The sequence below is a fragment of the Amphibalanus amphitrite genome, unplaced genomic scaffold (genome assembly GCF_019059575.1).
Source record: "Amphibalanus amphitrite isolate SeventyFive unplaced genomic scaffold, NRLGWU_Aamphi_draft 001277F_arrow, whole genome shotgun sequence".
NCBI lineage: Eukaryota > Metazoa > Arthropoda > Thecostraca > Balanomorpha > Balanidae > Amphibalanus > Amphibalanus amphitrite.
The window spans coordinates 25,590-53,316 of record NW_024882770.1 but is presented as its reverse complement, the minus strand read 5'-3'; the positions used below and the strand labels follow the sequence as shown (position 1 = coordinate 53,316).

The following is a 27,727-nucleotide window of genomic DNA, read 5'->3' as shown; positions in this document are numbered from 1 at the left end:
GTATGACATTGATTCCCTTCCCAGGTACTTGCTCTCATTTTATCAATGTAGGTTGGTAGGTATGTCCCAGCTGTTGCATATATGTATTGTTAAGGACTAATATAAACCAACTTAAATGGAAATGAAACATATAGACAACTTAAAAAAATATTGTTACCCACCCAAGGACTATAGAACAGTTTCAAGAGTTCTCCTCAGTAGGCATGGATCTATTCAGGATAAAAGATTAGGTGCGTTTCACACAGCCTGCCTGGTGCCTCTGCTCAGAATGTGTAAAAAATGTGCCTTATACAAACCTTCACTGCAACCTCATTGACTTCAGACCACCAGGAAACTAAAACATTTGAACTTAACGTTGTTTTTCATCAATGCAAGCCATGCACTCATCCCAGAAGCTAGTACCTAACACTCAGCTTGTATCAGTCCACTTCCACTCCTTCCACTTCCACTTATTCTCACTGCACTGTAAAGCAGGGGCTTTGGATGAATCATTGTATTCTGTTTCAAAATATGTGACTTGATTTTGGTGCTCACAATTATGCCCATGGTAGGCATAAATCAAAATGAATTAGTGTTACAAAATACAGATTTTCATTGTTGTCAGGCAATGTTTATGTAATTGTTAGGAAGTTCATACACTCAACATCCTTATACCCATAATTTCTACTTTGTTTGCAGGTTCACAGCTGTGGTTTTGGTAAGTGGAAAGGATGGCAGTGTTGCGTTTGCTGCGAGAAAGGGCCAATGGGCCATTTGGGCTCCAGCGTTGCTTATTCAGCAGCGACCGGCCGGCTGATGCGGCGCCTCACGTGCTGACGGGCCGCGTCGGCTCGGTGACGACCATAGCGCTGAACCGCACCGCATCGCGTAACAGCATCTCGGCCGAGACGGCGCTCCAGCTGACGGCTGCGCTGCGCCGGTTTGAGGCCGACACCACCTCGCCAGTGGCCGTGCTGCACGGCCGCGGCGGCAACTTCTGCTCGGGCTGCGACCTGGCCGAGCTGGCCGCCGGTGAGGAGCCGCCGCCGGGACCCGCCGGCCAGCCGTGCGCCAAGCCCGTGGTGGCCGCCGTGGACGGGTTCGCAGTGGGCGGCGGCCTGGAGTTGGCGCTCTGGTGCGACTTGCGTGTCGTGGAGGAGACGGCGGTGCTGGGTGCGTACGGTCGCCGGTTTGGCGTGCCGCTGCTCGACGGCGGCGCCGACCGCCTGCCGCTGATGGTCGGCCTCTCGCGCGCGCTGGACATGATCCTGACTGGACGCACCGTGTCCGGCCAGGAGGCTTTCGAGTGGGGGCTGGCCAACCGGCTTGTGGCCTGTGGCACCGCGCTTGGCCAGGCAGTTAACCTGGCATCCTCGATCGCCAAGTTCCCGGCCGAGTGCGTGGCGGCCGACCGGCGCGCCGCCTACCGGGCGGCGTTCGAGGCCGCCTCGCCGCAGGAGGCGCTGCGAGAGGCGCGTGCCGCCGGCCGGGGGCCGCTCGAGCGGGAGGGCCGCCACGGGGCGCGCCGCTTCCTCGCCGGTGTCGGCCGCCACGGCAAGTTTAACATCCACCCTGAGAAACAGGAGGAGTGGAACAGGCGGTGACGGCGCCGCTCCGCTGTGCTGGTGACTGGGAGGGTGGGAACTGGGAGCAGACTGACAATGTGAAACGGAACACTGCACTGAGCACGTCCCGCCTTGACTGTGCTTGGTCAAGGTGGGACGATGATAGAGTGCCGTTAGGCGCGTCCCGAGGCGTGCTCTTGTATGCCCATTTGTTACTAGTCACTTCGGGAGAGACAGCGTTAGAGATTAAAATATATTATAAATATCAAAAACATTCGTCTGCACCTCGCCGTTGACGGGACCATCGCGCTGCGCGGCGTCCATCTGGCAAGAAGCGGGCGGTTCCGAGTGCGACGCAGACTCTGTGCTAATGCCATCACCGGCGCGGCGTGTGAAGGCTATCAGTACGATGCTGTGCGCGGCGCGGGGCCCAACGCCGCCTCCCAAGCCCTGCACATCCTGAGCCGGGCGAACCGGCCGCCGATCCAGGACGGACGGGCAGAAACCGCACTGCCGCCCCTTAAACCAGAACGCTGATAACTAAAATTAATCCGGCGAAACCACCTACCGCGAACGCTCTCTAGCTGCCTCGAACATCAGTTCATCACAAACAAGTGGTAGCTTTGTTGAATAATATCTCGCACGCAGCCAGCCGTGTCCGCGAGCCTTCGATCGCGGGCGCGACCTCGAACGCGCGTGCCAGCTCGGCATCCTGCTGCGGGCGTCCATGTGTGAATAGCGCGATCAACGTGCGGTGCGTCGCGGACCCACGAGTGTCCATGTGCCTCCAGTGGCACCTCCCAGTCCCGCTGGTCACCCCTCCCCCCCCCCCCACACACACACTCGGAGTGCTGCGTAACCGACGGAGACTGCACTCCAAAACACACTACTGGAGACGCACACACATCACTCACAAACCTACACGCTAGACATGGGACAGGAACTGGACGGAAGAAATCACAACACCAGACGGGATTGTACATACACGGACGATGGTCGGGTAACACGGCCCACTTCTCTGCGCCGCCGCAGCAGCAGGCGCCCGGCCACAGAGCACGCAATGGTGCGATGGCGCGGGTCCTGCCGGCACTCGGCAGCACGCTGAACGGATACCAGCACCCAGCGGCCGAGCGGGCCTGTGCTGTCTCTATACGTGACACTAGTGACAGACCGCCGCCTCATATACATAATCTCGGTGCCATCCTCCGCTGATCTAGCGAAGGTTAAGTAACGAGCCGCAGGACAGCGGCTCACTGCCGTGGGAGGCCGGGCTGCGAGCCGAGCCTAGAAGCGGTCCTTGGCCAGAGTGCCCGGCTCAGACACCTGCAGGTACTGCATCTCGCTGAGGTCGACGAACTTCTCCTGGTCCTTGATGTGTGCGTAGTTGGCCGCCAGACACATGAGGTAGTTGACCTGGCGGGACGGGACGGCCGCCGGCCGGTCAGACGCGCATAGTCATCATAGGTGACACTGGACACCAGACACCGGTAACAAATGGCCAGCTATCAATGCTCGATGATGTCGGCGGGCAGTTTTACAACTAAGTTGAACCGCGCTTGACTGGCGCGGGGGGGGAGATGCTGCAGACGTAGAGCCCCTTCCCGTTTTTATCTTCTAAGCCGCTAAACGTATCGACACAAAACTTTCAGTGCCTTTGACCGCATCAATTTGAGGCCTTGTGCCAAAAGGAAAATTTCGTACCTACCCCACTCGCGGATCCAGAAAGGCGGTCTTGGACGGTGCGATGGGAATACCCCAAACAAGTTTCTCACGTCACCCCTGCAGCTGCAACTTTATCTATTGACGTCTTCTTTTCAATCACTCCGCATTAAAAAAATCGCCAGTCAAAACCATCCGTTCAGATGATTGGTAAAACCGCACATTACTTTAGCGATGAACTGTACCACCACGTTTTACTAAGGTTTTAGCATAAGATTTTAAAATCGTTAGATCTGCGCTGACGTCACAAATTCTAAGGAGGCATTCCAATGCATTACCCCTTAGAATCCGAAAACTGCAGACTTTGAAATTAAATATCTCGGAAGTAAAGCATTTCTAGATGTGAGTGCCCAAACCGGTGACTGCAAGCTAGGGACCCCAATTTGGCTATCTCACCTCAAACCTGCTGTTAAGGTGGGATGGTAACTTTTATCGGACCCAACTTAGTAAACAGCGGAGTAACAGAGTAACGCTCTGTGCGGGACGTAGCTCGCAGCAGCAGCAGCAGTCGAAACAGGCACGTATGAGGAACTGATAACGATGATAACTGACTGATAACTGATAGCATTGATGACGATCGTAAAATGACCGTACAGCTGGGTCTTGTGAGAGCTCTATCGGAAGAGCAGAACGCAGTGAGTATGGGCCGCCGGCCGCGTCTGCCGCGCTCTGCGCTCACCAGGCTGAGCAGCACCAGGAAGCAGCCGACCGCCGACAGCACCAGGTTCACCTGGATGTTCTCCACGTAGTCCTTGCAGAAGAGCTTCTGCTCGCCAGCGCCGCACACCTGCATGTCCTCCTCACGCGTGTTATTGGGGAACACGAACGCTGGGAACGGAGGCCAGGCCGCGCGTTATTGGGGAACACGATTGTTAGGAATGGATGCCCTGGCCAGTGGTCAGAGACAGAGCCTGCCCCCCCCCCCCCCCCCAGCTGCGCTAGCGACGATCGGAGCCACGTGGCCGGGACGGCTGAGAGGGGGTCTGCCGGTGACCCGGCCAGGTCATGCGCCAGAACGGGCACCAAGATAATGTGGTAACAAGATAACCAAGATAATACAAACGAAAGGGAAACGAGCGCCCCACAACAACCCCGTCAACGAGCGCCATGCACCACCACATGGTGCCTTGGCAGTGCCAAGGCAGAAATGAGTGCCAACTTGGCACTCATCGTCGATACTCATCGATACTCTGCCCGCCCGCCTCCCATCGGGAGCACCCACCGAACTGCCTGAAGTCGATGCACTCCTGAAGCACCTGGACGCGGTCCGAGAGGCACATGTTCCAGAATATGGCGAACATGACGCAGCCGATCACCAGCACGCCGAACATCAGCATCCAGGCCATTTGCAGGATGTAGGCGACACCCATGAACTGGAGCACAGAGACGCGACAGCCAGCGCCACCGCTCAGTCACAACAGCATACCTACCAATGGCGGGGCACAGTAGGCGATATCATGCCGCCATTTTGTTTTAGCACAGGACGGAGCTTGGTGCTGAAGGGAAACACCAGTTAAGATTCAAATTGCGTAGAAAAGATTCAAAACGAAATGCAACTGCTTATCAGTGGCGGGGGATTCGAATTCGATTCGGGGTGGGGGAGGGGGAGGGAAGGCAACGCCCCAGACGATCTGATATGCCAACTTTGCATCAATTTTCGCTCGCATACCTATGTCCGTCCCAAACTTTTACTTACGGGTCTACATACCTTGTGCGGTTAAAGGGAATAGTTCACTTTCTTGAAATCAGCTTTTTTACAATGGATTTGTTTTTTTTTCTGCTCAGAATGATCAGAAAATAAAATAAAACATTTTTATAAGAAGGATTAAGTGTAGATTGGCATTATTCGACCACCAACTTTATCGCTATTATAACGGGAGCATTGGAGCCTCACCAAACATGCCAGTTGGCGGTGGTATAACGTGTAAGTGGCAAGTGCGATGCCACAGGGTAGGTAAAATAACTGCCAGAATATAAAATTGTGAACATTTTTGCTTCGTTTGCACCATATATTACGTTACAGGGTGTCCCGTAAGTTCCTTCTCACCTAAATTTTTCTTTTAGAGGCTCTCATATTTAACCCTCGCCGGCACAGGCCATTTTGCGTCCTTCGACGGCACAAGGGGGGGGGGGGGTACGACCCCCTCGCGTTTGGCCCCTGATGGAGCTAGAGCTTCGCGGAAAAAAACGAGCGTGTTACACGTCAGGAGAGGAAGCCGATGATACCCAATTTTAAGGTCCTAGGTCATCGGGTGACCTCCCAGGTCAGGTCAATGACCCGAAAACCGGGAAAATCGGGACCTGTTAGAAAGTCGTAAAGTGTGGCTACTATGTGGTTTTCCGGGGTGCTGATCACGAATATCGTGTTAGTTTTGATCAGAGATGATGTCTTTAAGCATTTAGACCAGGTCGGGTCAGGTCAGGTCAGGTCAACCGGTAGGGGTTGTGACGGGTATTCGTAATACGTGTCAACCGCCTCAGACAGCTTCGTAACATGTTACGAAGGCACCAAAACTACTTCTTAAATGTTCAAATGGTTGCTAAATTCGAATTCAGCTCCAAAAACTAGCCTAGAAACATGTAAAACTCGAAAAAGTGAACCGAGGTCATCAAAGGTCAATGGTCATCAAAGGTCAATGACCTGACCTCCTGACCTGACCTTCAGGTGACCTTGACACCAACCCTAATGCATGGGAGCAACATCATTCATATTACATGTTTGAACGTTTGAAACCACGAAAAGCTTGCAAACGCGCGGCTAATGCGAGCCGACATACGCGGAATCGCGATTCCGGCCAAACATGGTCTCGGAAAAGAGGTCACAGGTCAAAGGTCATTTGGGTCAGGGTCATGAAATTTGCAGGGTAGGTGTAAAATTGATCAATGCGAGGGTACTGAAAGTTTCGTCGCGATCGGCCGCTTTTTACGCGAGTTATTCGCGAAAAACCTTAGGGGAGGGGGGTTGCATCAACCCTCCCCCCTGTGCCGGCGAGGGTTAAAGTCACGCTTAATTTATTTTGTAACTGAGCTTTTGGGGTTGCCATGACAACTGTGAATATGCTCCACGGTAACTAATTCGTCTAGACAAAATATTCTTTGCTAGAGAGTTCACTTCCTGTGGAGACGGCTTACGCCGCAACATAAAGGTCTCCGATACGGGTACGTCTCGGTATTTAGTCTGCACGTGGGCCATTTGCGACGGTTGCGGGTTGGGGGTGATTGAGGCCATCCAGTCTATAGCCAATGTCTGTCGCTAACTGGACGCACAGTCAGCAAGTGACGCCGATGATTTGTCGGGAGTCAATCGCTGCAAGTTTATGCTCTTTTTTGTCAGCTCTCAGGAGTGAGCCATGTGGCCAAAACTGTGTGGCGCCATACCCATAGTGGCCGTCAAAAACGTCTTAGCGTTAGAAAGTTGGTAAGCAGGCTTTTCAGGATGGATTACCAGCTGTCTAAGAGTATTATTTCGGGGTACATAACTCACGGTCACTTGGGCTTAAACTTAACGGAGGACGCAAAACAGTCAAAAATGCCTTAATATGGCCAAACATTTGTTTCGGTATGCCTGAGGCTAAAAAAAAAAAAAAAACACGATGACATCAATATGGTCATCTGGACTACCAAGTCCGTGTTCGAGATAAAACACCCGTCCAAACCCCAAAACGGTCCCATATGGGCGACGGAAAAGGCCTTCGTGTCATCCCGCTTTATTCCTATGCAAAAGGCCAGGGTCACGGTAATGTGGGGTAATATGCGTCCAGACGCTGAGCAGGTTGCGATTGATACTCCAGAAACAGTGTTGGGACGCAGAATGCCTCTCCAAGAAGATCTAGGAGGAGTTTCAGCCTTCTAGCTCAATTCGAACCGCGATATGAACACATTTTTGGAGGAGAAAATGGCATCCGGGAGGTCGTAGGCCCATCTTCAAGCAAGACAGTGCATCAGTGCAGAGGTCAAGCAAAGCTTAAAAGCAGTGCCAGGAGACTGTGATAGGCGTCTGTGGCAAGATCACATCCCAGGCAACTCATCGGACCCAAATTTCATAAAAATGTATTGGAACACAGATAACAGTAGTACTACTGTTATCTGTGGTTGGAAATATTGAAATCGAGGCTCATCGAGGCGAAGCGCTGTTCCAGCCTCGAGGAGCTCACGGCGCATGTCAAGTCAGTCTGGGCTAACTTCAAGCCTACTATGCTGCTAAACATGCCGGTTGGCATGCCGCAGCACATATTAAGGTGTTTGCCTATGAAATGGGGAGCACATTGAGGGGTCATAAACATAACAAAACGCAATATACTCTGTTTTACATGCCAATATAAGGTGAGAACGAACTTATGGGACACTCTGTACTTCGCGAAAGTCACCAAAACCATTTATGGCGTGCTAGCGACCGCATCCGACCTATTGTGCATCTGTATCAAATGTTAAAGTGACCATCCCACCTTAACATTAGTTTTGAGTTGAGATAGCCAAATTGGTGGCCATGGCCTGCAAATACCGGTTTGGACACTCACAGCATCGAACAATGCTTTAATTCGGAGATATGGAATTTCAAACTTGCAGTTTTTTGATTCTAAGGGGCTAATGCATTGGAACGTCCCCTTAGAATTTGTGACGTCAGCTGTGATCTAACGATTTCAAAACCTTATACTAACATCTTTGTGAAGCAGTGGTGGTATATGCTATTTGCGCGTAACATCCGCCGTAAACGCCGCACTTCCAAAATGAACTCGCTAGGAACAGCGGAGATCCCAAAAAAGTAAACAAAAGTAAAAGTCACCTTGAAAACCGGTGAATATTTTCGGTGAAATTTGAGATATTCGTTTTTGCTCTTTCTGAACCGAGCGACATCACTCTCATGCCAATTCATTAACTTTTTTGAAGGTGGGAAGGTCCCTTTAAAGAATGATACACCCCCCCCCCCCGCCTGGATAAAAGGGAGGCACTTTTCTTTAAATAGGAAACTACGGCTATTTCAAACGCAATTTCCGTTGAAACGTTCACTAACAATATCCGCATTTTCCTCTATCGTTCCTTCATTAAAAAAATCAAATGGTGGTCGCATTTAAACACTATTCTGAGACAGACGCCAAACAAACCCAACGAGATAGAAGACCGCTTACCAACCACTCAGACAGCCGGCGCGCGGCCAACTGAACCCATTGGACAGCGAAACCCACCCGGCGGCAGGTCGGGTTCGCCAACTGAGCCCATCCAGATAACCACTACTACTGCTTGCTTTCTCGCTGGGTTTGTAGAGCCAGGGCCCAGCACTCACCACGGCACAGGAGGTGCGGCCGCGCGCCCTGCCCGGCCGGCTCCGGAACACCCGCGCGCGCGTCGAGCCCGTGGTCAGGCAGCCCACCAGCAGAATCATGATGCCCAGCGCGGCCATGGCCACACCGACAATCATACAGACGAGCTGGACGGGCTCCAGCCTGGCGGCAAAGCGGGCCGGGCGTCAGACCACAGACCACATATAGCGGGCCGGGCGTCAGACCACAGACCACAGACGGGCCGGGCGTCAGACCACAGACCACAGACAGCGGGCCGGGCGTCAGACCACAGACCACAGGGCGTCAGACCACAGACCATAGGGCGTCAGACCACAGACCACATATAGCGGGCCGGGCGACAGACCATAGACCACATATAGCGGGCCGGGCGTCAGACCACAGACCACATATAGCGGGCCGGGCGTCAGACCACAGACCACATATAGCGGGCCGGGCGTCAGACCACAGACCACAGGGCGTCAGACCACAGACCACATATAGCGGGCCGGGCGACAGACCACAGACCACATATAGCGGGCCGGGCGTCAGACCACAGACCACATATAGCGGGCCGGGCGTCAGACCACAGACCACATGTAGCGGGCCGGGCGTCAGATCACAGACCACATACCTATAGCGGGCCGGGCGTCAGACCACACACCACAGACCACAGGGCGTCAGACCACAGACCACATGTAGCGGGCCGGGCGTCAGACCACAGACCACAGACCACAGGGCGTCAGACCACAGACCACATATAGCGGGCCGGGCGTCAGACCACAGACCACATATAGCGGGCCGGGCGTCAGATCACAGACCACAGACCATAGACGAGCCGGGCCGGGCGTCAGACCACAGGTCTCGGGACATTCCACGATATATCGACCAGGGGTGCACCTCATATTTCGTTCAAAATACGTCTGTCGGGTTATCTGATGCGCTGATTCCAGCTCTGCAAGTTTCAGCTCGATTGGAGCAAGCATTACGGAGTTAAAGCCTCCGGCATTTTTCTGAGGTCACGAAACATGACGATATTCGATGGCTTATATCTAAGTGAAAAAAAAAATGCAAAACAATATATGAATGTGTTCACAATGAGCGTAGCAGTAAATCTACACCCTTAATTTTACAAAATTTTCGTGTTTGATCTCGTGACCTCGTGACCACGCAACGCGAGCTTTATACGAGGGAAGCATTGTTCTGCCTTTTCTATTGAAAAAGTAACTTTTGCATGTCTCCTTTACTAGTGGAAATTTTTGTGAGATTTTATTTAAAAAAATATTTTTGTGACTTTTTTTTAGCTGAAGGTTTTATTGGAATTTTCCGCCCGAGCGAACGCCTTGGTGATTAGCCCCTAGTTGAGGTGGTGCCTCGAAACTGAAAGAAGCGTATTGGGATTTGGACACCATGAGAGGAGTGCAACTACAACCGGTCAACTACAACTACAACCGCTGTCACCTTCCGTGACGTCATTTATGACGTCACAAGGGTAATAAGAGTTTTCCGTCAATAACTTCCGATCAAAATGAGCTACCCAGTGGGAAAAGCCACCAATGGACTCAGGAAGACCTGCTGAATCGAATAATGGCTCAAGCGTTGGATTCAGTCGAAAAATGTGTTTGAAGCCAAACCCCTTTTGGGAAAAAATGACTATAGGCAAAACGGAAGGGCCGGCGAAGCAAAAATGACAGAAATCGTGGCGTGATGTCATTAGGAGCCTTCCTCGGACTGGCTGTGGCGGGCCGGTGCTGTGCGCGTCACGCGTGGAGCGCGCCGCGCCGCGCCGCGGGCGCAGTCCGGACCGTTTTTCGTGCACCTGTCCGGCTGCCTTCCGGGCGCGGCCCCGGGCGCCGGCCGCGCTCCACTGATCAGTACCGAGACGGCGCGCTTCCTGCCGCCCCCACCCACCCGTGACGTCATCACCGGCCGGTGTCTGACGTCACGGGCGGGCGGCCACGTGACTGCAGCGGCCGACCGCGACTAGAGGCGATCGCAGTGCGAACCAATGTTCAGACATTGGCTGTGGTAGGCGACAGGTGCACACCATAGGTGGGCAAGTCCGTTAAATCGCTAATCCGTTAATTAACGGACGGAACTAAATTTTGGGTTAACGATTAACGGACTCGCTAATTTTTTTCCACGTGTAACGGACCGTTTTAGTTCCGTTACTTTTCGGCTCCGTTAATCGTTTAAGTTTAGTCCGTTAATCCGTTAATCGTTACTTTTATTTCGAAGGAAAAAGTTTACTGTAAAGTTACTGGTGTGTATGAAACCTTCATGCAGCGAAGTTTTTCCTTTCTGGCGAAGTTTTCCCTTCCTTCGCATCACACATATCATCACCATGTATTATATTTATAAATAGGTATATCTTATCCATACCGTCACCGAGCAGGCGCAGTTGTTGGCAGGTCTTCGAGAGCAGAACCGCGCTACGACAAGTGAGTGGCACCTAGTCGTTAGCGTAGGTTGGTCGAGTTGTCCTCAGAAAAATGCACAAGCATTTTCATATTGTTTATTACTTATTACCGTGTAAAATGTTAACGATTAACCCGGCACCGCCTGGGCTATTTCCGTACCCACGACAGCCTGGGGGGGGGGGTCGGATCCGACCCCCCCCCTGTTATCTCGAGAACCAATGGTCGTATCGAGCCCCGCGAGGCGGCGTTCGAAAGGTCTCTACAAGACCTTCCCAAAGCACTCTTAAGATTTTAAGATTGAGGGTCAAGGTCAGGTCAAACACCTGAAATCGGACTTTCAGTAGCATGAATTTCAGGACTTCGCAATGGGCGCCTCTCGCCATAAACTCTGTCAAAACGGTGCACAATCCACCCTATAAGGCCTACAAGAGTGTCAGCTCCATATAGGGGTCAGTCAAGCATAGGTCAGGGTCAAGGTCAGGTCAACCGGGTAGGCACATATCCCCGAAAATCAAAACTGATATTCGCAGCCTGTGACACATGTTTTATAGGTAATTTGGGGCGTACAACACGATGGTGACATTCATTTTATCATATGTGTACGTGTTTGGCTCAAAAACTTCAATTTAAGAAATTCATGTATCATGGTCGTGAAGAAGTCACGAAAAATTGCCAAGATTCAGTTCAAGATTTTGGAAAATGCGGAATGATAATCAATAATCGAAGATAGCGATTTGATTGATCATGGTTTTGGCAGTCTAATGGCGTTTACGGCATGTCTGTATGTCTATTCTGTGATTTTATATGATTTTTTGAACATATGCCGTTTTTGGTCGAAAACTCAGAAATCATGACGTCACTAAAACCTCGATATCTCAAAAATTTTCCGACCGATTTTTTTGAAACTTTGTCACAATAAACTTCAATTAATTCCCTACAGGTACCCAAAATTTGGCGCGCCTGCGGCGCGCCGTTTTTATGCTATGGCCCGGCGAAAAAAGTGGGGGCGTTTAACGCCCCCCCCCCAGCAACTCGCAGGTTAATGTGCAATTTGCTTTAAACTCTGATTTATGGCGATTTTTTAAACATTTACCACTTTTTGACTAAAAACGCCATGTAGTTACATCACTAAAATCGATATATCTCAGAGATTTTTGGAACTTTTTTCTTAAAAATTGCACAGGAGACGTCAAATTGATGGGGGAGAAGGTATGCCTAGTTAAAAGTAGATAGCGAAAGTGGTTCGTGAGTTATTCAAGAAAAACGGAGGGGGGGGGGTCGGATCCGACCCCCCAGGCGGTCGCGGGTTAACGGACTAAAGTAACTTCCGTTACTTTTGTTGTGAATTAACCCACGAGTCGCTGGGGGGGGGCATAAAGTTGCCCCCCCTTACGTTTTGTGGAATATCTCCGAAACCTGATGAGCTACGAACGTGAAACTTGGTATAGCTTCAAATGAATACCTAGGCAATGTTTGAAGAAAGTTTGGTGGTTGTAGCATCTAAGATGACGTCACAGTGACGTCATAAAGTTTTGTCGTTTTCCGATATGGACCGTTTCTGATGACGCTGAGCATGAAACTCAACTGTAAATGAACTAGACAGCACCTGCTGTCATCCTAAAACATCTAAGTACACTTCCATCTAGTTCCTAACCAATAATCGGCCCTTTATATTCGGTCCCATATACCTGATGTATCGTGAGGAAACTGAGAGTCGCAAATCTACAATTTGACTTATGACGTCACTGTGACGTCATTTCAAATGGGATCGACACCAAATTTGGACACAATCTCGGCTAGGTATTCAGGAAGATGTGTGCAAAGTTTCGCTTCTCTATCTCTTCGCGTTGCGACGATATCGCCGCGGAAGTAAAGGGGGGGGGGCAACTATATGCCCCCCCTCCCCCCAGCGGCCGGCAGGTGGCGCGGAGGCCCAGCGGCCGCCGGGTTAACGGTTAGATTATCGTTTAACGGAACTAACTTTTTAGTTAAAGGATTTTATCGATTAACGAAACTAACTTTTTGATTAACGATGCCCACCTATGGTGCACACCACCTAAGAATGAACAGCTTCGCATGAACTCACATGCTTCGCACAGTTTCCAGTGGTCTAAAAAGATATGATGCATGAGACGGTCAGCTCCGCCACCTACCAGTCCAGGTGGAAGTGGAAGACTTCATCAAACATCCTAAGGCAGAGTGTGAACACCCTGTAGATGCAGCCGCAGAAGACGCCGACCCCGATGATGCAGAGCAGGGTGGCCAACAGAGTGGCGTAGGGCATCTTCAGCATCCACGACCTGCACCCGTTACCTGGCGACAAAGACACCAGTTACCGCCACCCGGACAACAGTTCGTAAACCCAAACTTCGTATGCGCAAGAGTTCGCAGGCAACGGTTCGTATGGAACAGTTCGTATCGGATAAAGTTCCTAGGGAATAAGGTTCGTAACGGCTTAAGCTCGTAGTGGGGAAGTAGCATCGGTCAAGGTTCGTATGTCCAAGGCTCGTAGTGAATAAGGCTCGTATGCAAGAAGTTCGTTTGCCAAGGTTCTTAGCTTCGTATGCAAGTTTCCGTATGAGATACGAACGGAAACGGTTCGTGTCATTGGGCAATTAACCCTCGCCCGTATGGGGGGGGGGGGGGGGTCGAACGGCTCACTCCAGTGGGGGAAACTGTGGTCAAATCTTCCATTTTTAGAAGCCTTTCATTTTTGGAAGGACCTTCCAATGCATTTTCCAAAAATGGAAGATTTTGCAGGACCCCCGCACTCCGTCCCGACAATTCCGCACTGTAAACAAAGTCGGCGGTATCAAACAAGCATGGCCCATCATTAAAGTACTTTTAAGGATATTTACTTTTCGTTTTGGATGCTTTTTGCTTACAAAATGTTTCATAAAGTCTTATAAATCCATCGTTTGTCGGTAAATTTTTGTCAATTTTCCACGACTCATTACTTTGAAAAATTACATAAATTACATCCACGCTAGGATTTAGACATCCACGCTAGATTACATATGTACACTTCACTATGGCGAATTGAAAGCGACCAGGGGCGATAGTCGCATTTGCGGGCCTCATGTTCGGCGGAAATCAGTAAGTTCCAACATATGCGCAACATTTTCTATATTTGGGTACGATGACGTCGTCAGCGTACCCATTTTTGGAAGTTGTGTACCCAAGTATGGAAAATCCTTCCAAAAATGGAAGGCTTCAAAAAATGGAAGGTTTGACCAGTTTCCCCGACTGACTCGGTTTTTCGCGAATAACTCGCGTAAAAAGCGGGCTATTCAGTCCAGCGCTCCGCTGGGCTATTCAGCCATACGGGCCCTGCTGGGAGGGGGGGGGGGGGTGGAGGAGATTCTGCCCCCTTCTGTCTAACTTCCGAACCGATGGTCGTAGAAAGACGGCAATCGTAAGCTCTCAACAAGGCGGATCTTTTGAAATGATTTTTTTTTTGCTTAAGTAGGTCAGAGGTCAGGTCAAGGTCAGGTCAAGGGTACTAAATACAAGTTTCTACAGTGTCGGCATTGCACCGTAGTTGCCGAAGAATGGACTGAGACTGCCCAAAACGTGTTCCTAGGCTACCAAGACAATATTCGTTGCATACAATATCATGCAAAGGTCAAGGTCAAGGTCAGGTCAGGTCACCAAAAACGAAATATAGAAAAGGGCATGTGCGACACATGTTTTATGGGTCATTTAATTCATAGAATTCAATATGCACACTCAATAAGTGATATGGACCACATCTGGATGAATTTCAGGTCAAGGCCAGGTCAAGGTCAGGTCAAGTGAGGTCAAATTTTGAAGTTGGTTGTTAAGACCTAAAAAGGTATCTATCTGATGCAGTTTTCACGGCGAATCGAATGGTGCTAGTTTTGTTTCCGTGCGAGTTCTAAAACTTCCAAAAAATGCATTTTTCAAAAATTTTGTGTGCCGTGACGTCATAAAAGTTTGAATAACTCCCACCTTTTTTTAACCCATTCTTCTAAAAATTGGTATGTAGATTGTAGGTACACATAGATCATTTCTGTGGCATATATTCCGTTTTTTTCCGATAGCCGATACACTCAAAATTTTGGATTTTATTTTCCAAAAAAGTGAGTTAAAAAAAAATGGGCCAAAATCCAAATTTCTCACAAAAAACAAGATAGATATTTGATAGAAAAAGTAGAATCACGTATAACCTTTTTGTTACGTCTTGATTCCTTTAAAAATGAAGATGTTAGCGGCGTTTGAAGTTTTGCCGTTTCTGAGGCAAAAATCGCGTGACATGACGTGACTTAAACGCAATTTTCTGAGGGAAAAATCCGACGGATTTCGCTCAAATTTTCAGGGAACGTGTTAAATTGATGTATGATCAGGTACTGAAAGTTTGACGTCGCTGGCGTAACGCGTTTATAAGTTATTGGCGAAATACGTGGGGAGGGGGGCAGATTCTGTCCCCCCCCCCAGCGGGGCTCGGGTTAATAAATCTTTAGTGTCTCGGCTCTCGAAGTAGAGCAAAAGGCATACGGTATGGTTACGACAGCGCACCAATGGCACATCCTTGCAATTAGGTATAGAAGCATTTATGGACGTTGGTGTATGATTACCCGACGCCCACAAGTACACAAACAGCTGGCCAACTATTGGGCAGAGGGAACAGGGCAAGGCGCAAGGCAGGACAGCGAGCAGGTCAAAGGAGGCAGGGTTAAGGAAGGGCACATGGCAGGGCACAGGGCACAGGGCAGGGCACAGGACAGGGCACAAGGCAGGGCACAGGGCACGGGTCACTGGACAGGGCACAGGGAAGGGATACAGTGGGTCAAATTCACAGGGGCTCTGTACTAAGGCAAGGGTGCTGTTTCCCGAAATGGGGCACAGTAAGTGCCTTATAAGTTATAATACGCCCTGCGTCCTGAGTGGGCAGCTGAACTGACTCCTTGAATGAGGTAGGGGAGGTTAATTTCATAACGGAACTTTGACAAATAACTGGAGAACAGAGTACTTACTCATGTCTGACGGCGTTGTATGCACAGCCTGGCTTGTCCGCTTCTGTCCGATACCAGTCTGAAATTTTCAGAGAGGATGAGAAAAGACAGCTGACAGCAGGCACCAGCAACATCACAACACATTAAATACAGGATCTGGTTTCAAAACCATTATTCATACCGGAGTCCCTTTCGTACATACATACATACATACATACATACATACATACATACATACATACATACATACATAAAAGTGTATTTGACCACGTGACAGTGAACGACTGGTAAAAAGGCCGTACATGAGCTCCTGTGCAATGGTGGCACCACATGAACTGAAAAGCATCACAAAAATTAAAAACACAGTGCATTTCAAAAGAACTCCGAGCATATCTACGTGGGGATCACATCCTGTTCAGTAGATCTATGAGTACAGGCACAGTGGACTTTTTATACCGCTCAGTTTTGGCCCGCGGTACGACAAACTTTCGCTGCCGGCGCAGAGGGTGCCTCACATTTGCCAACTGCTCGCCCGGGTACAGTGGGTGGGCGGGGTTGGCAGCTCAATTCCTGCTTAACCCGCGCATGACATACAGACCCCCTCCCGTTTTTTGCCATATCTTTTAAACCGCTGGGCGTATTAACAACTAACAGAAGGTATCTTCGGCTACATCAATTTCACAACTTGCGTCAAAACAAAAATTTCGTAGCCACCAAAAGTCGGACGGAAATGACGTCAGAGTGCCGTCATGTTCGGCCGATTTTAATGCAAGACATTGAACTACGGTAATCGTTCTCAAGAGCTCAGTTTTTAAAGGGATCCTGGCTTCCACCTTAACCCTCGCCCGCACATGGGGGGGGGGGGGGTTGCCACCCCCACCAGGTAGTCTTTCTGCTCTGCACTCAACATTTTTTGAAGCTAGAAGCCTGATTTTTCGTATAGCTGCTCCTCTATCCTTTCTTGATGTCCACTGAAAATGTCAAGTTTCTGTGGTTTTTGGTTTCGGAGATATGACCTTGTTTTTTCAGGTCATGTCATGACCCAAATGACCAATTCTCAACATCTTGCGTTGGCTATGGGCCTTGTGAGCTTTTGACACCTTGATTTCGACCTTTTTTGTCAGTCTTACCTCCCACCTATCATGGAACATGTTGATAGACGATGTATAGTCTGTCTTAAAACTATACAATGCAATTGACATCATCGTTCATTCCCCAGGTCAATTGTTTCGGTGACTTTCAAATTATAGCAGGCCCTTCCTCGGTCAGGCTTGATGGATCCACCGTCACTTTGCGCGGTACTTTTAAGACAGACTGTACAGATGTCAAGGTCAGGGTCAAGGTCAACCAAGGTCATCTAAAATAACTGCGTTTTAGGCAAGCTGAATTGACTTTCCGTGAAGTTTTTTGACTGCATTTTTGGTAAAAGCTTCTCAGATCATGATTTCATGTAATATGGACACCTAAACAATCGGTGCACACATCAGTATACACACAGACACACACAGACATACAAACAAATATCATTGACCTTGACCTAACTTGACCTGAAATGACCTCAGCAGCAAAAACTGGTCGGATAGTGTGACAAAGAGGCTCTAGCTGACTTGGCACCAGAAAACGGCATCGTCATCGGTATATGATAAGCAGCGCACTTGATATCCAACGGTGACCGAAAACAGCAACATTTTTTAGTTTGACCTGACCTGGAAGGTCAATGACTGACCTGAGAAGGTAAAACTGGGTATCATTGGATTCGTCTCTTCCCAAAGAATCTTTTTGGTCTTTACCGCGAAGCTCTATCTCCAACAGGAACGAAATGGCGCGGGGGTGGCACCCCCCCCCCCATGTGCGTTCTAGGATGGGAAATTGGCATGTGCGGGCGAGGGTTAAAAAAAGGTAATGAATTGGCCATAACAGTGGTGTCGCATTGTTCAAATGGAGAAAAAAATGAATATCTAACAAATTTCATTGAAAAATACAAACCGGTTTTTGAGATATTAGAAAATTACTTTTGTTTATTTTTCGGAGCCTTCGCTGTTCCTACAACATCATTTGGAAGCAATAATTTGGTATCTTATAAGTACGGCAGATGTTGCGTGCGAAGCAGTGTTCACCATCACTGATTCACAAAGATGTTAGTGCAATATTTTTAAATCGCTAGATCTGCGCTGACGTCACCAAAGGCGGCGGAACGGGGGGGGGGACACCGGGGCACCGTGTCCACTTTGATTTTTGCACCGCCCTACATTACATTAGCCCTATGGATGTTGCATCAAAAGAATGGGACCAAAAGTCGGCAGTGCCCCCCCCCCCTTATTGAAGGTGTTCCGCCGCCACTGGACGTCACAAATTGAGAGGGGGCATTCAAATGCATTAGTCCCTCTAAATCCAAAGTGCTGCAACTTTGAAATAAAATATCTCCGAATTAAAGCCTTTCTCGATGTTGTGAGTGCCCAAACCGGTGTGTGCAAGACAGGGAGCCCAATCGGCTATCTCAGCTCAAAACTAATGTTAAGGTGGGATGGTCACTTTAATATATCTGATTTCTTTGTATGACAAGACTCAGAATACACAGGGCTATCAAACTACTATCTCAGCTTTTCAAAACCTTAAAAATTGGAAAATTAAAGTAGAGAGTTCAGAGTGGGGTAAGATGCCCAGGGTGGGAATATATATTACTGAACGGCTCTGGGAAAGAAAAATGGAAACCGAGGTCTTTAAAAAATTGTAGGCACGAGGCGTAGCCGAGTGCCGGAGATTTTTTGAAGACCGAGGTTTCCATTTTTCTTCCCAGAGCAAGTTCAGTAAGATATTTCCCATACGCCGTTTAATATCTATCACACTTTTATTTATACGTCCGTGATATCTATTCAGAAACTCACAATTTAATTATTGAAATCACCTTTTTTAAGATTTTTATCAAAAAATCACCAGAACTGTAGGTCATCAACCCGTGCCGGAAAACAGTGCAGGAAAGATCACGTGCAAATGTTTCCCGCACGGCTAGGATAATGCTAAAGGGATATCTCGGCGTATGGGAATATATATTCCCGACCGGGGCTGGGAAAATGCGTTTTATTCACCGAGGTTTTTGTGCGGAGGACCGAGTGCCGGTAGGCACGAGGTCCGTAGCAAAAAACCGAGGTGAATAAAACTGCATTTTCACAGCCCAAGGTTGGGAAGAGATTTACCACATGCCGTACTGGCGCAACAGTTAATATCATATTCATTTGATATTTTACACTTTAATCTTAATATTGTGTTGATATTATATTAGTACTATGTTCATATTTATAGTCACCGTGATTATTTTTTGTGTTTTTCATTATTGGGCTGCGTTGAGCATGCAAGATGAAATTCCTACTTCCCCCTTATTTAGGGTTTGAAAAAGCTGAGGATGAAGATGGTGAAGAAGTTAGAATAAAGATATGGAGTCCAGCAGGAGTGAGGAAACCGTGAGGAAAACTGAAAATTGGGTGAAACGCTTAATCAAACGCGTCTTGGATCCCAGGTGGAACAATATCAAATGTTTCATTGTGGCACGTTAAGATGCTTCACGCATTTAAATTGTTCGTTTTTTTTTGCGTGCATTATGTAGAAATAATTATTATTCCGACCATGTTCTGCAGCAATAAATATATTGGCATTGGAACGATAACCTTGTTTAGTTGAATTACGTTGACAGCAAAAGTAAGTAAACACGCAGTCACTTACTTTTGCTGTTGCTGTTAGTGAACACACAATCCGTAAATATCTTCTTTGAAATTGGTTCTTCCGCTCAGAATATTCAGTAAAATTTTGTCTGGGAAAATCAAAAAGCCCTAGGGCCGAATCGTTTCCCAAATACCTTCAACATTAGCCGAGGCGGGCCGAAGCCATTTCCCAAATGCACGTGCTAATGTTAAAGGAATATCTCGGCATGTGGTAAAGGCGCCCCACCCCCTCTAGCGGCGGAACAAAGAATCGAACCTGGACATTTATACTCTTAGCGTAAAGCGGAAGCCTGTCTTGTTAACTGCACAAAAATTTGCGAAGCTCAGTTGGGCAACGGTTGACGGGTGAATCACCAGTAGTAATTGCATGCTTTTTATTTGCTGCTTTCAAAAAATATTTTGGTGTCAAAACATTGTAAATATAAAACATTGATTGATTTTTTAGAAAAACTAAAAAAAATCATTTTTTCGAATTTCGAAAGAACGGAATATATGTGATAGTCCCTTCGCTCTTCGATATACATACCAAATTTCAGATCGATACCCCTTTTTTGGCCAAGTTATAGCGAAAAAACTTTTAAAATTGATGACGTCAAATTTTTGAACTCGATTTTTAACAATTCTAGACCACGTAGCGCAAAACGGAGACCACCATTGAACTTCCCGTGACTAGCTGCATCGAAAAGATACCCATTTTATGCAAAAATATCTACTTTGAAATTTGACCTAATTTGACCTGACCTTGACCTGACCATGACCAAAACATAATATGAACTGACCCCAAGGGTTGCCTGTCCCACATAATCGCATTTGGCATATAAAATGGACCATAAAACACGCATCACATGATATTTTTAATTTGTGACCTTCAGTGACCTGACCTCTGTGACCTGACCTGGTATCAGTGACCTCAAATAGCAAAATATGTGTTTGACGAACATTTACCTATCGATGATTTTCAATGAAATGTATTTTACTCGATTTTACAACGCAATTCTTGAAATGCCTGTAAACGGTGAAAATTCGACCTTTGACCTGACCTGTGACGTCATCGGTTTGACTTAGGTCAATGAAATTCGATCACAAGGTAGTTACCCATTGGGGCTATCCAACGCCGTTTGCCGCTTGTCGCTATGTTGCGTGGTTCTCGAGATCTTAGGGGGGGGGGGGGCAAAATGGCCCCCCCATCAGACCGCGTTGCTCGGCAGACCCCATCAAGGCGCGGGTTAAACAGGCGTGTCCTGTGTCACAACCAGCTTTCAGGGTGTAGTTTTATGGCTAACAAATTGTACTGATTAAATGTTCATTCGGTACCTTGGGGAAAGATGCCCTCTGCCCTGATGGGGAAAAACGCCCCCTAAATCTGTAGGCTGTCCTTCAAGCAACCCGTCGCATTATTTATAACATAATGGGTGTTCACTAAAAATTGAGACAAAGTTTAGCAGGCTGTATCTTCGGTAAAAATGTACCGATTTAAACAAACGAGGCATTGTTGTAATGCACATTGCATCTGCTGCAAGCCCTAGAGCGTCAACAGATTTGCCTGATCCCCATAGGTCATTTTTTTTACATTTCCTTGGAAGTGTTGTCACAAGCTCTGGCACCAGTGGACCGTGATGTTGGCCAGTTGATGGTGGTAATGAGCAACCAGTTGATATTTTGTATGCAATCGAAAGACACAAACATACGTTATAACCTTAGGCAAATCACATTAGATACTCATTTGTTAAATTTCAGGCGTGGAAAATGGCTTATCGGGTCTCGTTCCAATGGGAATTTTTACATCGGCCGGGGCCCTCAAGGCAGCCCTTGGTTAGTGTGCTGGCGCGAGGTCGGACCAGAAAATCACCTTCTGGTTACATATGTTGTTCTGCATGAACCTCTAGTGCTTAATAATACACTTGGCTCAAAAAGTATCATATTGTAAAGGACCAGTCTGGAGGAATAAAGTCGAACTGATGATATTCTCTGAAATAACACATACACCACGGCATCCAGCGTTAGCTTGCATGCTGACACTTAAATGGACGTTAGCCCTTGCATCATCGATCATGTAGAGGAACACAGCTGTTCAGTCTGTCACTCTATTTCAGAATGCCGCGCGGGCCGGCTGAACCGCGCAGACGATGACACCGCAGTACAGTCTAACAGACAGGCGCACGCACACCGCGCCCTGCGCACGCGCAGCCACCGCGCGGCCCCGCAGTCGTCGCATGGACCACGCCCAACTACCGTACAGATCACATCACAACAGAACACTCCATTGTCTAGTTAATTGTCGCCCTTTAACTAAAAACATGATTTTTCTACCTTAAATAGTTTAATTTCTTTCTGCATTTTTGTCCCTTTTTTGACCATAGCATATTTACTTCTCTGGCCTTATAGTTCCCAGTCGCTTCGAGAAATCATTTGCGCCGGTGTAACTCAGCCTAGTCTCAGGTGTGATATATCTTCTTCGCTTAGGCACAGTTAATGCCTTACTGATCAGCAGCATTGCGCCGTGAGGTGTCAAAAAGCCCCTCCACGTGCATTTTCGGGGCCCCGACCCTTCCTCAGGTCAATATCTTCACAATTACACCACTTCAGCTTTTCGGACTCCCACACCCTCTAGAACTTTCGTCCCACTGTACGGTATGTAACTAATTTTGACATTTTAAGTTTTCATTTGGCATTTGTACGTGCCAAACTCTCCCATTGACGTGCTATTTTGGATAAGCCTGCCAATGGGCTTTTGGTAGTCCTTGTTTAAAACGACCTCCAACGCCACTGTTTTCATTACATCCGTGAAATTTTATGCTCGGTAATGATAAAAACGTCCCTTTTATCTCTATGCTAAGTTGCATCGTAATAGCTTGCTTCACTTTTGATATGCAGCCATTCAAAGTTTGTGTCATTTTTTTTTTTTAGTGAACACCCTATACTTGTGATGAGAGACAAAAGTCGATCTGGGACTATTGAGAGTCCAATACGGTCGGGTGCTCCCCATGCCGGTCTCTCGGCCCACACGGTACACAGCGACTTTTTGGACGGCATCTGACTCTGAGAGCCCTCACGACGGCCTCTGTGGGCCCCATTATTGCCTCCAGGGTCCCCCACGACATCCTTTGAGGACTCCCACGCTGGCTCCACGGGCCGCGCTGGCATCTGAGGTCCCCACGATGGGCTTGAGGGCACTCAAGCACCATGCAGACCTATAAGGGCCCCACAACGGTTTCCGAACGCCACCACGGAGGCTTGTTTGACTAGGCTGGTCTATGATCGTCCTAACGATGACCTATGAAGCCCCTCACGACTACTTTTGAGGGCCCTTACGATGGCGTTTAGTGTCTACCGCCAGTGGCCTATCTACAGTGTAGGATTTCGCCAGTGTAGGATTTCTTCCAGGGGGTCCGCAGTCAAAAGGGCCCTTGACTGACTGGGTTGAAAGGGCCCTAAGTCAGATTAACTCGGATCCGAGATCTGAATCGTAGGGTGACCGGTTGGAGGGCGACCGGTTATAATCATTAGTTAACCCGCGCGGGGCTGGGGTCTCCAGCCGAACGCGCGGGGCTGGGGGTGGGTAAATTTTACCCCCCCCCCCCGTTATCTCCCGAACTAATGGTCCGATTTGGAAAATTCAAACGCCAATCGAAAGATCTCATCACGAACAACTAAAAACATGTACTTAATTTAAAGTTTGAACCTTGAGTTCAAGGTCAAGGTCAGGTCAAGGGTACAAATTGCAAGTTTCTACAGTATCGGCCTTGCACCGTAGTTGCCGAAGAATGGACTGAGACTGATTGCCCAAAACATGTTCTTAGGCTACCAAGACAATATTCTCTGCATACAATATCATTCAGAGGTCAAGGTCAGGTCAGGTCAGGTCAGGTCACCAAAAACAAAATATAGAAAAGGGCATGTGCGACACATGTTTTATGGGTCATTTTATTGATAGAATTCAATAGGCACACTCAATAGGTGATATGGACCACATCTGGATGAATTTCAGGTCGAGGTCAGGTCAAGGTCAGGTCAAGTGAGGTCAAATTTTGAAGTTGGTTGTTAAGGCCTAAAAGGTATCTATCTGATACAGTTTTTCACGGCGAATCGAATGGTACTATTTTTGTTTCCGTACGAGGTCTAGAACTTCCATAAAATTCATTTTTCAAAATTTTTGTGTGTCGTGACGTCATGAAATTTTTAATAACTCCCACATTTTTTAGCCGATTCTTCTAAAAATTGGTATGTAGGTGCACATAGACCACATCTCTGACATATATTCCGGTTTTTCAATACAATCAAAATTTTGGATTTTATAATTATTTTGCCAAAAAAGTCAGTTTTTTTTTTTAAACTCTGGCCAAAATCCAAAATTTTCAAAAAACCGAGATAGCCATTTGATAGAAAAAGTAGAATTACGTATAACCTTTTTTGTTACGTCTTGATTCCTTTAAAAATGAAGATGCTAGCGGCGTTTGAAATTTAGCCGTTTTTGAGGCGAAAATGGCGAACACGACGTCACTAAAACGTCAATTTCTCAAAAAATTTCCGACGGATTTCGCTCAAATTTTCAGGGAACGTGTCAAATTGATGTAAGAAAAGTTTGGCGGCGCTGCGCGCCGCCGTTTTTGAGTTATTGCAAAAATTCGCGAGGGTGGGTAAAATTGACCCCCCCCCCAGCCCCGCGCGGGTTAAGTCATTCGACGATATAACTGGTTTGTGAGTCGTTATTGATGAGACCTTGTCAGGACCGATGTGCAAACTGCGGAAACACTTGTCGTGATGTGGTGGCCATGCATCTTGCCCTTTTCATTTATACGGCATCGTGAACAGCACAGCCATGAACGCATTCCATATTTACCTACCCAGAAAGAACTATCAACAGTCAACACGATCGGTGGCGCAGAGGAACCGCCGCGCCGACAGACCCGCGCTGCCCAGCGCACCGCTAACTCGGAGGCGGTTGACGAGGCTGACCCCACTGACCTTGCTCTGCGACCCGACTCTCGGTCATGCCACAACCGAGAAACGCTAGCCTCGACGCAAGGACACCTGGCACCATTCATGCTGTCTACAAGAACGGTGATTGGTTCGCTGCCGAATCACGTGGTTGGGGCATCAGTGGCGTAATCAGGATTTTAGTTACGAATCTCCTCAACAGATGGCCCTGACCAACGATTTTAAAATACGGAGCGATCTAGGGGTGGACAGCAAAGGACGAGATTGCAGCTGAAAAGATGTCAGCGCCTGTAAGCTACCTACCGAATTTCATGGCAGTCGGACAAATAGGTCCTGAGATACAGATGCAAACCCTAGCCACCACGAATACCTCACATAACTTCAGCGGTGACCTGTACCAATGTTTGATCAGTTCTCGTCCTGAAGTGGAGTGCTATGTCTGATAGGAAGCACTTTTTGAAAGTCACCAGAGGTCATCAAAGTGAAAATGTTCCCGGTTTTCCTGGATTTTGATGAATTTTAGCTACAGACGCTAACTCGCTAACTCGAGAACCAGAAGGGCTAGAGAGGCACGGAAAAAGAAACAATAGTCCATTCTAACTCCATTTACAGCGCTATCTGGAGTAGGTAAGACGTCAGAGTTCAGAATTGCCCTCAGTTGCACAGTTAAGCCCACAGGCGTTAAATAATGCAAAATCGCCAATATTGACAAAGCTAGTCTTTATCGGGCATAGCTTCTAACGTAATTACGGAGCGTAAGTGGTTAAGCGTTCTGAGGAATATCATCATGAGAAGTATGCGCATCTGGCTGACCTTATCCTCACTTCTGTATGGAAATATGAAATTGCCAAAATAAATTACTGTATTAAAAATCGAGATATTTCGAGCACAGCTCTTCGTCGGTCGATTGTAATTATTTACACACATAACAGGCACACAATCGACAATTGGCACAATTGTGTGCCTGTTATGTGTGTAAATAATTACAATCGACCGACGAAGAGCTGTGCTCGAAATATCTCGATTTTTAATACAGTAATTTATTTTGGCAATTTCATATTTCCATACAGAAGTGAGGATAAGGTCAGCCAGATGCGCATACTTCTCATAATTACGGAGCGAGCGAAGCGAGCGGAGTCTTACGTAGAATAACGGAAATTTCTGAGTATGAGCGGCCGGCCGGCCGGCCGGCCGTGGTCACGCTTTTGCGAGGCTTATATCTCAGCAACCACTTGACCGATTTACATGCGGTAATTTTTGTGGGGTAGCTTCATTCCTTCTATCAAGTATTGAACTATTCCCGATGCATGTGGGTGACCCCTTATGCACGTGCCACGTGCAAAACGAAGAGGTGTCACTTTTGTAATTGTTGCAATATCTCGGTAACTACTTGGCCGATTGCGCTGAAAGTTGGCATGTAGGTAGGCACCCACTAGGCACTGCACATCCATGTGCCAGAGTTGGGGTGCTGCTGCACGTGCGCACGTGCAGGGGTCGTTTCCAGATCTCGAGAACGGCTGGACCGATGGCGCTCAAATTTGGTACATGGTTAGGGACCGGTTAGTAGGGTGCCATGCAAAAGTCAGTTGGGACCCATTTTGCACGTGCGCACGTGCCGGGTGCCGCTTCCAGATCTCGAGAACGGCTGGGCCGATTGTGGTCAAATTTGGCACATCGCTAGAGACCGGTTAGTAGGGTGCCGTGCGCAAGTCAGCTGGAGGTACCCCCTCGAAATTTCGCATGTGCAAGGCTCACCCTCTCGCTCGCTCCGTTAGTCGCCCCAAAAGGCGTTATACTGGTTTAGCTAGGTCATTAATCTAATTGCCATAGCATTTCTCCACCAAGGAGCGTCGTTTCAAGGCCATCAATGATATATAAGATGACCTCGGCTCAAAAGGTCAAATTCAAAATTTGATCTCAGTTCAAGGTCATGACCTGACCCAAATAGGTCAAGTTGCATATCAATTGATTAGTCTTGATGAGATAAACACATATCTAATAAACTTGTCCTGGAATCTGTATCTCGCTTCAATCCCGTATCTTGGTGGCGGCCCCGGTAGCAGTTGCGCTTTATAATTTTTTGCTTCCGCAACTCGCAACTCCACAACTTTTGGGACTCGGTAGCCGATCCGTAACTCCGCTCCCATGAGGGTAGTCCGCTATTTGCGGAGTTGCCGACCTACGTTGCGCAGTGCCCAGCTCTGTATTTTCTTTTTTGTTGAAAAGGCCAAGGTCAAGGTCTGAAAAAGTGGCCTAAAACCGGTGAATGAACTAGATTTGGGGGTACCATAGGTTGATCTCTATTATGGTTCAGCCCCCCAGTCTGGAAGGAGTTCCCGCGCCACTGTATCAAGCAGAAAATAATAACTACAACATCAATCCATAATGATAACAACTTACCTTCGCTAATCGCTAACGCCGCGAACCAGAGTCAACTTGCTTGCTTGCTGGGTTAGGACGCTCAGCCTTGAAGTATGAAAATTCCGAGAATCTTTCTCACTGACTGAACGACTGAACCAGCGACTGAACCAAGGCTATACAACTCCGCAGAACGCAAGCAACTCCGACTGAATCACTCGGAACCACTGAAACCGAACTCTATAATCTTTCGCGTCACAATTGTACTTTATCAAGAAAGGAAAATGCCTCATGATGAAAAAGTGACGTCATAAGCCTTCACGCACAACGTAAAATCCAACGGGGTTTTACTTTTTCTTATGGGTGAAATAAAACAAGTCTGACCTAAATTAACCTTACAAAACCTGTACTTAACCAGCAAAGCTAAATGAAAACTCATGAAAACTTTTGAATGTGTAATCAATTTTCGTGAACCACGCAGTTAGCTATGACGACATCAAATACATCGGCTAATATCTCTGCACTTATGGTCCTGTCGAAGAATATGCGAGTGACTAATGTCACCCGTGAATTTCAAGACCCTTGATCAAATCGCCCCATGCGACCCCTGTGTTTTCACCCAAGATACCCAAGAAAACTTATACGGCTTTGAAGAATAAGGCCCTAAATACACCCAAGAAGATACCTTGGCTTGGTCCTTGGTCCAAGCCAAAGCGTAAACAAACAACTTTTTAGCGGAGAGGTGCTGTTCTCTTTGATGTGGCGCTGCGCGTTGGCTTA

General features: G+C 47.9%; 2 protein-coding genes across 2 annotated transcripts; one reads left to right on the top strand and one right to left on the bottom strand.

Annotated features, from left to right (window-relative positions):
- Positions 1-710: 710 nt before the first annotated feature.
- LOC122371765 (probable enoyl-CoA hydratase) lies at positions 711-1,816 on the top strand. Its single transcript, XM_043348423.1, has one exon. It carries the CDS (start codon positions 711-713, stop codon positions 1,581-1,583), a length of 873 nt encoding a protein of 290 aa, XP_043204358.1. The 3' UTR covers positions 1,584-1,816.
- On the bottom strand, positions 1,784-27,236 carry LOC122371766 (neuronal membrane glycoprotein M6-a-like). Its single transcript, XM_043348424.1, has 7 exons — positions 26,990-27,236; positions 15,957-16,014; positions 13,113-13,272; positions 8,545-8,704; positions 4,486-4,636; positions 3,943-4,091; positions 1,784-2,957 (listed from the first exon to the last, which is right to left on the bottom strand). The coding sequence occupies exons 2-7, from the start codon at positions 15,958-15,960 to the stop codon at positions 2,829-2,831; spliced, it is 753 nt and encodes a 250-aa protein (XP_043204359.1). The 5' UTR covers positions 15,961-16,014; positions 26,990-27,236; the 3' UTR covers positions 1,784-2,828.
- Between the last annotated feature and the right edge of the window lie 491 nt (positions 27,237-27,727).

Coding starts and splice junctions, on each gene's coding strand:
- LOC122371766 (XM_043348424.1), bottom strand. Junction 8,705..13,112: donor TTCCACTTCCACCTGGACTG/GTAGGTGGCGGA, acceptor CTTTGCCGCCAG/GCTGGAGCCCGTCCAGCTCG. Junction 4,637..8,544: donor GCCGCACCTCCTGTGCCGTG/GTGAGTGCTGGG, acceptor TCTGTGCTCCAG/TTCATGGGTGTCGCCTACAT.
- LOC122371765 (XM_043348423.1), top strand. CDS start 711: ATGGCAGTGTTGCGTTTGCTGCGAGAAAGGGCCAATGGGCCATTTGGG.